This window comes from Arachis duranensis, chromosome 9 (assembly GCF_000817695.3).
Source record: "Arachis duranensis cultivar V14167 chromosome 9, aradu.V14167.gnm2.J7QH, whole genome shotgun sequence".
NCBI lineage: Eukaryota > Viridiplantae > Streptophyta > Magnoliopsida > Fabales > Fabaceae > Arachis > Arachis duranensis.
Genome location: NC_029780.3, coordinates 9,558,457 through 9,569,600, shown reverse-complemented (window position 1 = coordinate 9,569,600; position 11,144 = coordinate 9,558,457). Strand labels below are relative to the sequence as shown.

Sequence of the window (11,144 nt, the reverse complement as noted above, 5' to 3'; positions counted from 1 at the left end):
TTATACAAAATTAAGAGTAAAAATTTAATAAAAAATATAATTATATATTTAAAATATTTGAATATTAAAGAGACTACAAATAAATAATAAAGATCACTAAATTGAGAATAAAATAAAATATATAAATTCATGAAGAGAATGAAAAAATAGATTAATACCTAAACTATAATTGTTTGAATTAAAATTTACAATTGAAAATATCAAAAAGAGAAACAATGAAATTGAAAGATACATAGAGTCATAGAGAGCTATATAAAATAAAATAGAGAATTTAAAATTTACCTTTTGATGAAGATGACCACTAAATAAGGAATAGAGAAAGAAGGTTGAAAATATGAAACTAAGAAAAAGGTTTAAGAGAATAAATGAGTTGACGAAGATGACCACTAAATAAATAATAGAAAAAGAAGGTTAAAAATATGAAACTAAGAAAAAAATTTAAAAAAATAAATGATTTAGAATTTAAAAACAAAAAAAAATTAATTAGGTTAATTAATAATCAAAATCTTAAAAAGATAAAATAAATTTAAATTTTTAATAATTAGGCTTAGCTTTTATATATATATATAGGTTTAAAAATATCAAATAAAATTGGGGACAAATGCCCCATTCATAAGCAATGGGTCCGTGCCTGGTTGTATATTTATTTATATTATATATAACATATATTTATTTGATGATTTTAAATTTTGTATTTTATTTTATATAGCTCTTTATGATTATATATATCTTTTAATTTTATTGTTTTCTTTTTAATATTTTTAATTACAAAATTTAATTTAAATAATTATAGTTTAGGTATTAATCTATTTTTTCATTCTTTTCATGAATTTATATATTTTATTTTATTCTCAATTTAGTGATCTTTATTATTTATTTGTTTATCTTTCGTTCTATTCTATTATATGTAATTATATTGCATATAAATTTTTAAAGTGAATTGATCGATTTACTAATTTAAAAAGTATATATATATTTATATATAAGTTTTTTATCTTTAGAAATAGTAATAGAAAAATATTTTAAAAGAAAGCTACCACTAGAATCTAAAGTCATTCCATTAATCTCTTCTAATAAAAAGAAGTTCTTAGAATTAAATGTGAAAAGTCTGGTAGCTAATTTTGGACGACGACTCAAAATTTCAAATTATGATCCAAATGACAGAGATGAAGTTAGACGAGTTTATTTGCAAAAAGGTCATTGTCAACAAAGAGAACATGATTTTTCACAAACATATTTTGGAACTTCTCTCCGTAGATTTAATGTTGATTGGTTTGATGAATTTGACAATTGGTTAGAATATAGTATTTTAAAAGATGTTGTCTTTTGTCTCTATTGCTATCTTATGAAACCTCATGGTGCGAGTGGTGATGCTTTTGTAAAAGAGGGCTTTTCAAATTGGAAAAAGAATGAGCGATTACAAACACATGTTGGAAATTATGATAGTGCTCATAATCAAATTTGAAGAAAATGCGAAGCACTCATGAAGCAAAAGCAACATATTAAAGTTGTTTTTCAAAATCATTCATACCAAGCTAAAAGAGATTACCGAACTCACTTAACAGCAACAATTGAGTACATTAGGTTCTTATTGCGACAAGGATTGGCCTTTCGTGGTGATGATGAATCGCACAATTCAAACAATCAAGGTAATTTTTTGGAACTTCTTGACTTCCTTGGTCAACATAATACATAGTTTGATCGTGTTTTCAAAAATGTTTGTGAAAACCTTAAGCTAGTAGCACCAAAAATTCAAAAATATATTGTTAGAGCTACTGCAAGTGAAACTACTAAAGTTATTATTGATGATCTTGGAGATGATTTATTTGTTGTTTTAGTTCATGAAATTCAAGACATTTCTGTTAAGAGCAAATGACATATTTGTAACACAAGAAAGATCAAAGCACAAAATCCAAAAGGTCTCAAATCTGCATTATTTTCAAGTTGAATTATTTTATCAAGTGATTGATAGACAACTTCAAGAGTTTAACAATCATTTTACAAAAGTAAATACTGAGCTACTTTTTTGTATAGCTTGTTTGAATCTAACTAACTCGTTTTTTGCATTTGATAAGGAGAAGTTGCTTTCCATTTAGCTGAATTTTATTCACATGAATTCTCTTCTACTCAACTTTTGGCACTTGATAGTCAACTTGAGAATTTTATATTGAATATGCTTCTTGATGATCAATTCTCAAATATAAATGGAATAAGTGGACTATCTCAAAAGTTAGTTGAGACAAAAAGCATATTATTTATTCATTGGTATTTTTTCTGTTGAAATTAGCTTTGCTTCTACCAACGATATCAGTTGAGAGAACATTTTGTTATGAATATTATAAAGAGTCGATTTCGTAATCGAATGGGATATGAGTAATTAAATGATTGTTTGGTTACATATATAGAAAGAGCGACATTCAATTAAATTAATAATGAAACAATTATTCAACATTTTCAAAATATGAAAAAAAAAAGAGAAATACCTTCAAGACTTAAAGCAGAAAGTTAGTGGCTAATGTAATTTTTTATTTTTTTTGTATTCAAATAATTAATGTGCACTTTTATATTTTTAAATTTAAATTAATATATATTTTAATAATAATGTCTATTATTTTTACCTCCCAATATAAATTTTTTGGATCCGTCATTATATACAACGGTCGTATAATGTGCAACAATCAAAATAGACAACTTAAATCATCTATATATGTAACATATATATACAACAGTCAAAATAGATAACTTAAATTTGGTTAATATTTTTATTTTTAAATAAATAAAATAAATAAATAATATAAATGATTAATTAAATAGAGATATAATTATTTAATAAAAGTTTCTGTTCAAAGGCACCCTCTCTTCTAAGAGTGTACATAAAATAATTAAATTGTGGTTAACCGGTTAAAAAATTATAAACACATTTTAGTTAACCAATTTAATAAAATAATTTTAAAAATCATATTCATATTATTAAAAGTGGTTAACCAAAACCAAATTTTAAAAATCAACTTTTAATTGATTAACGAAAACCAAAACTAAATTTGATGCAACTCTTGTGTTTAAATTGGTTAATTAATTTTTTTATACAAACCGATTTTAAAATTTTTTTTAAAAGTCTAATTTTTCTATGTAAAAATTGGTTTTAAAAAAAAAGTTATTTTTTAAAATTGATTTTTTTATAATCGGTTAAAAACTAATTTTTAATTTTTCTAACTGGTTAATAACCAATTTTATCATATAAAATCAGATTTTTAACTAACTCAAAACCAAGTTTGATTTTTGGATTAATCAAACTATGTGGGCTGCCAATTCATATCCTACTACCTAATTCGGTCCAACCTGCCGGCCGAAATTCGGTCTAATCCGCCGACCGGGTTTAGGGATCCTACCCACACCTCATATATTACACATATTTTATAATAATTAAATATATAATGAAAATGTGAGAATTGAACCCACAATCTCCTTTATGTAATGACTTACAATAAGTGAATAATTACTAAACTAGTAAGTTAATTTAGTAATTTAGAGTATTAGTTTTTAATTTTTCATGTTATTAATATGTATAAAATTCGAAATGATTGAATTTTATATTTACTTTAAAAAATTTGATATTTCTGCGGATAAAATAGGATAGGGTATGGTTTAAAATGTTAGGATGCGAATAGGATTAGAACGGAGAGATTCTCAACTCACAGATAAGATAAGATAGAATTTTAATAAAATTTTTAACTCGTAGATAGATTTAGGATAAAATCCAAACCCTATTCTATCCTAACCTATTTCAGTTACTTTTTCCGCTTTAAAAAAGATCTTTCATTACCATTCTAAGAACATCGCACGTCACTATTAGCATTTTGTTAATGACGTCAATATGATTTGGTATTTGAAACATGAAAAATACGTTTCTTGACTGCTTTAATTTTTTGTTTAGTTATTTTTGTCTTGTAAATGTAAATGTGATTATGTATTCTAACTTACATTCATATGAAGCAAAAAGTTTAAGACTGACGTGATTCAAAGTTATAAAATTCACTAGTCTAATTGACAATTTTTTAAGTTTAAAAATTCAATTGAGTCTCACTTTTCAATTTAGTTATTCTATAAAATTTTATATTTTCATCCAATTTTAATTAATTTTTTATAATTTTTTGAAGACTTAGATATCAACAAATAAGATAATAGACAACTGATTCAAAATTTTATTTTTAATGCTGAATGAAAGATCAATCATCAATATTTAATTAACAAAGAATAAGCTCCTTTCATATTCTTTTCTGTATTTATTATATGAAAAAAAATTGCTATTAAAATGGCTACACTATTTGAAGGGGAAAAAAAATATCTAGTCCTAGTCACAACTCATCTTGCATTGGCTGTTTAAAAAATTTTGGTGAAAACAACATATCCTAAGAATATTCTTTCGGTAAGCCTGGGAATATTATTATATTACCATATTATTTGTAAAAAATACAGCATCATAAACCTGCATCACCAGAGATATTTAATTAGTTAAAAAATGCTGACCGAAATATTCAATTGTTTACCATTATTTATTAGAATTGCTGAAAAATTAGTAATCATTTAGTCTTTGAACGTTCTACTTTAATATTGTTTGCTATTTTTGCAAATTCTGTCAAAATTGTTATATAAAATCTTAAGAACTCCTATTTTAGATCGTTGTCTTCATAAAACAAACTCTTAGTTTCTTTCAATTCGTCTTATTATTCTTTCATATTTTTATTCTTTCTTCTTTTAGATTCTTTTTAGTTTTTCGATCATGCACTATTTGGATAAATACCTTCAGTATATTATTTCGGAAAATTCCCACCTTTTATTATACTATCTTACTTTTAGACATCTTTATATTTTATTTTTTAAAAATTAATGAAATATGATCTACTACTTTTCAAAAAAAAAATAAAAATCTATGATACAACTAAAGGATTATACAAATTCGTGTAAATAACTAGTTCTATGTGATAACAACACGAACAAGAGAGATATATATTGAGTGTTTTTTTTGGGTCGTGGATATGTTGTGTTTGTTAACCGGAATACATAATACATATTTATCTAGCAGCAAACCAAATATAAAAGAATCACCTTATACATATTTTATAAGGAGAAGTAAGTAACTCGTTGATAATCATTATCAAACCTCCTCTTAGCATGCCTCTTTGGAGAATGACATTGGAGCACAAATAGAGGTCATGTTTTTGGCATGACCATTTAGTGTTATCTGAATTCCCTGGCAAATTAGTTAATGATAATGAATACCCTAAGGTTGCTGTAAGGCAAATTAGTTAATGATAATGAATACCCTAAGGTTGCTGTATATTGTCACGATGATGGGTGTACCAACAATAATGAAAAAGCACTTCATATTGTCTTGCCCTGATGCTATCCATGCTTATAAACCTTCCTACAAGGACTTGGTAGCATGGTAATAGGTGTCATTTAAGAAAGGAATTATAACTAACCTCAATTTACGAGCCTAAATATTCACTATTTCAAAATCTTACCAGATATATGGTTAAAAAATCAGACACAATATCATCAATCTTACCCGTATATTAATCACATTTTCGGCAGAACAATTAACCACCATAGTATTAAACAAGTATGTGAGTAATATTATCAAAATTGGAATAACAGCATCCACTCCCTACTTTCTATTTAGTGGTGTGTTTTTAATTTTGAGTATAATTAATAATTAATCAAAGTCAATGAAAATAACAAAATAAGCAGTTTTGGATATTAAAATATGTACTGGTAATAAAATTTGTTACAAGCAAATTAGCAAGGATGGATCTACAGACAACAAAGGCAGGTACATCTTGAAAATTTTTCCAAGTAGTGTCAGTGATGTCTATGGCGCTCTTTCTCCCTTGAAGGGTAGGAGGAACCATGATAGTCACGATCTGAAAATAATAATAATAATAATAATAATAATCATAATGATGATGATGATGATGACGACGCCGCCACCGCCGCATCAAAGGGGGTTTTGTCGCTAAGCCCAAAAAATAAAATAAAATAAATAAATAAACTCATGCAGATTCTTAATCATACCACGTGATGAATGGTGTTTTGACTTCTCTGAATGTCCTGCATTTAATACAAGAAATTATCTATTCTAAGTGCCCAAAATAAAATAAAATAAGATTCAAGACAAAAGTAAAAACTATAAAAAATACCCGTTTCCTTTGATCTCTCCCTGGATCGACGACGACCCTGTCCCTGTCCCTGTCCCTGTCCCTGTCCCTGTCTCTGTCCCTGTCCCTCTCCCTGTCTCTGTCCCTATCCCGGCGAATATCCCCACTGGCCTCCATTTTACGGTCAGACTTGGACTTCAGCGTGAGTTCATCTCTTGCTCCTCCTTCTGTTGCTGCACTCTTGGATTCATCATCGGATTTCTTGGATTCCCTCAGCTTATCAATTTGCTTAGCCAATGCACCTCCAACCGATTCAATATCGGCTTCCCCAGTAGCACCCTTTGGAACTGCAGTGTCAGCATCACCTAACGGGCTACTTTGCGGAACATCCTGCAAGTTGGCAGTAATTAAAAAATTGTTGGATCAAAACTTTAGTCGTATTGCAAATGATACTGGCTTTACGAAATCCACACAGCAAATTATTGATCTTATAACTGAGAAGTGAGAACTGAACTGACGCTGATACTGCACTCTACAAAGGCAAATACTAAATGTGGAAAAACCAAAAACCAAAATAGCAGGCATCACCTTAGGGGTTGACTGAGACTTTGATTCTATGGATTTGTTGGAGAATGAAAATGAGTCCCCATCTTTGCAGACTGGTGTGTATTGTGCCTTAGGTAGGCTATAAAGGTGAGCCAGAACCCTGCACACTTCGTCTATCCCAGACTTCTCTGCATCAAATGCTTTCCACCATGGTGGATTCTCCGGAAGGGGTACTTGGAACCTACGAGCAGCAGCATACACAACACCACAAGCAACGACCTCACTCTTAAATCGAACACACAATGTAGTGCGCAGACTGCACAAGAAAACAGAAAGCAATTGAACGATAAAATTAATTAAAAGAAATAATCACCATAAAGTTCTAATAAAAGATGTTTAATACAAACCATAATAGAAGATACTAGCAAAGATAAGCAACTGATGAGTGAACAATACTTCTACTCTAATCCAGATGCTTGAATAAAATGTTTCTAATGTTTATGACACAAAATTTTGCGACTTCAGAAGCATCATGTTCAACAGGTCTAACAGCAAAATGAAAACCATGAATGTCCAGTGACGCTTTCACATGTCTTACAATCATACTTACCCATATCTTCAGCCTAGAAAGTACGGCACTTGCTGAACAGGTTCAACAGCTTAAAAAGAACCTTGGAACTTCATATGCTAAATCCTAATAAAGTTTAGCCAAATCTATTCCCCTGCCTAGACAAAATATTCGTCAAAACATATTTACATTTTCAAAATAACTTGTTTTCACCAAAAACCATCAAGCAAAACTTTGTCTAAGATCCATATCTCTATTATAAGTCGTAAAGGGCACACCAGTAGTCCAGTACAATGGTACAAATCATTATAAAAAAAATATTTAAACTGGAGCTATACTAGAACTAGATGCAGACATTTCAAAATTGAAACTCGTGTTACTAAGAAAGCGTGGTTAATAGCATGGAAGTGAGACATACATATGTATGTTCACATAGACAAGTACACAATCAGCAATTATTTACCTATCATTAGCTAGATTCCAAGCTTCTTGCCTCAATTCTGGTGGTGTTTCAAGTGTAGCAAGGTAATTTGATATGAATTTATGAGGATGCTCAACATGACAAATGAACCCCATTTCTTTCAAAATATGTCTCTCCGTTCTACTCAACTCCATCTTTAAATCAACATATTTCTGTTCATAAACATGGAAAACAAAGTATTCAAATAACAAGAAATTACTGAGAATCTGAGATATTATACACACATCATATGATTGAATCAGTTTACTGGAGGTACAGAAGGCTTCTGACCTTGGAATACAAGTCTAAATGCTCAATTGGCAGGTTCTCCCTCCTGCATTCCATTCTGTGAAAAACTATGATTACTTGTCTTGCTTTTCTAGGGCTTTCCTCCAGTTTTGAAGCAAGCCACACACAGCTTGCAGCCACTTTCTGCAGAAAATAGACATCATTATCTTTATCATTTCAAATCAGGAAGCACATAGAGAGAGCAAAAACAGCAGATAACATATACAGTAAGTCAATAAGAAAATATTGACCTTCACATTGAACCTTGCAAATGACTTCTTGCAATAGAAGCGATGAAACAAAACCTGCCCAGTGGCCATGACTGCTTGTGGTCTACCAAACAATTAAGGGAAAATCCATCCAAATCAAATACATAATTTAAGATTAGGCAGAACACAAGAAATCAATCAATACTAATATGCAGAAAATTAAAACAGTAAATAGGAATATTCGTGAGAACAATAACTAAAAGGATACAACCGAAGCAAGATGCCACTTTCTTGAATGAGATCACAGCCATAGATTCTAAGGGTGGTCTCAGTGGCTTCATCTATGCCATCTTTTCTGGATGGTGAATTCTGTAGCTGCTCATCTGTCAGATAGAATGTGTCAATTGCAGTGTAGATCATCCCTTTTTACCCGAACAACTAGCTGCAAGAATGAACAGAAACGAAACTCTAATTGAGAATTGAAGAAAATTTTGTGGATCACAGTGATGCATAGAGGTATCTTATGATAACAAACTATGCATTGCACAGGCAGTTAGGCACTGATGTGTACACCACAATTTTCCTTAAAAGAAATGAAATTTCAAATAAAGAGAGGAAGCAAAACTTTGCCAACAAAAAGTTATAGTAAATAAAACTGTAGAAGTATAAGGAGTTGGATCCTGAATTTGAATCAAGGGATGAACGAAAATAGAAGTTTAGATCACAGAGAACCTAATGGACATAATAATGTAAAAAGATGCTAACAAACATCAATTAAGGATATTTTAGCTTACTAGTAGATGTATTCTTAGAATTCTGCTGATGATATACATGTTGTGGGTTCACCAAGGTGAAATTATCATCTTCAAAAAAAATAAAAATAGAAAAAGATGAAGAAAAACACAAGTAACAAGAAATCCCTAGATTTAATACTCATCAACAACAAAGCCCTAAAAATAACCGGAACATATGGTTGCCAATGACAATGAGAGAGAGTGAGGGAGAGCTGCCAGTTATAGTAAGAGCCAAAGAGAGCCAAGGCTGCAGGTATCTTGACCTGCCTAACCCGCAGCTTCACCAAAGTCTCAAGGCGGGGAGAGATAAAGTCGCACTCAAGGTAGTGAACTCTTAGTTTTTAAGAGGGAACGTAAACATTACTCTTCAAATATATATATAAATTTGACAACATAAAATTAATTTCAATTACAATTTACAAGTGTTGATAACAAATTAAAAGATGATGAAAGATGATGATCGTTTTCTACTCCTCTAAGACAACAATAGTATAAGTTTCACCGTGATCATTCAAGTATATTCAATAAATACTTTTGAGTCTTTTGGACCAAAAAATAATAATACGAAGAGAGAAAAAAAATGGAGTCTATATATATTGATTGATTTTTTAAGCAATGCAGCATCAAGAGCTGAATGGAGCTCAACATTACTACAATCTATTAACGATGAACAGGCAAATTGGGAAACAAGAAGAAAATGAAAACAAAATTTACAGAAAAATGAAAGATTATTCAAAGACCCTTATACACCAAATCAGAAAGGGAACAGGCAGAGCAGTAACAAGAAGAATCAGAAAGCACAAACCTAGCCTTAAACACCAAATCACTATAAACATCACAAGAAGCAAGAACTGATTGCACTATAACACCATCACTATTGTATCCACCCCAAGAATAACAGAGCAGAATCAGTAGAAATAGGAAGAAGCATAGCAGAAAAAAACCTACCTTAACCGACGTGGCGGAAGCAACAGGGTGGAGAGAGAAGGAGCGAGTCGGCGACGATTTGGAGAGATAGAGGCACGGTGCCACTGTAGAGCAGAGTACCAGAGGAAGAGGGAGCACCGGCTGCACTGGTGCCTCAGCCAGAGCACCGAAGCGACGATCTCCGGCGACGGCGAAAGGAGAAGAGAGGGTAGAGACCGAGAGAGACGAAAATGGAGCAAGTAACCTAGGGAGGCTAGGGTTAATTCTTCTCCACCGATTGGGTCTGGATTTCGGATCGGGTTTGCACTGGTCCACGGTAAACAATCTTTTGAGCAAGCCTTCTTCCGCAGACGTGGCTCGCCGGCAGACTATCGATTCCGCCGATTCTGTCTAACTTGGTCGCACCACTACAGAGGGAAATTTTTGGTCGGGCCTTGGGAGAGACTTGAGACTTCCTGGGGTTTCATTTATATTTATATATATAAAGTTAATATTCAATTTAATTTTTAAAATTTGAAGTCGAACTAAAATCTTAAAATTATAATTGATTTAATTTATATTTCAAAATTTATTATATTAATTTACGTTCATTCCTAAATTAATTTTTATAAATAATATATTGATTTTGCACGTTAATTTATAAAAATTTGATCTGTTTTATTTAGATATCATGTAATTAAGATTGATTAGACATCTTATAAATTTAACGGACTTTTTATATCCGTATGAAAACGATCATAACAAGTTCAATTTAAAAATTTTCGAGATCTAAAAGCAGTAGTCAAGCTTCTGAAAACTTTAACCTAAACGAGAAATTCAAATTGCAGCAAGTTAATGTATTAAATGAACACATTATTCACAAGGGCTAATACGAATTACGATTACAAGTATTACAATATTTTAAAAAGTATTACTAAATTTAAAATAATTTTTTATTGTTAAACAATATTTTTTTAAAAATATAAACTAAAAAATAATTTAAATATTAAAAAATATAACTTTAATTTTAATAATAATGACATAGTCACCATAACATATTTAATAAAATATTTTTGTTTTAGAATTTAATTGTGTGACCAACAACAAAAAATTATTTACCAAATACAATATTTCATTTATACTGGTCACTGTTATAGACTTGGTTCCCGGTCCTTAATTTGGACCAACCTTCAACCTGGACAACTGGACCTTGAC

The 11,144-nt window shown here is 30.3% G+C and overlaps 1 protein-coding gene across 1 annotated transcript; it reads right to left on the bottom strand.

Annotated features, from left to right (window-relative positions):
• Nucleotides 1–5,736: 5,736 nt before the first annotated feature.
• LOC107464652 (cyclin-L1-1) lies at nt 5,737–10,396 on the bottom strand. Its single transcript, XM_016083592.3, is given in 10 exon segments — nt 5,737–5,924; nt 6,076–6,111; nt 6,201–6,233; nt 6,236–6,548; nt 6,747–7,020; nt 7,736–7,905; nt 8,024–8,164; nt 8,272–8,353; nt 8,498–8,671; nt 9,972–10,396. Coding segments are annotated over 9 exon segments (1,263 nt in total). The 5' UTR covers nt 8,650–8,671; nt 9,972–10,396; the 3' UTR covers nt 5,737–5,862.
• Nucleotides 10,397–11,144: the final 748 nt, after the last annotated feature.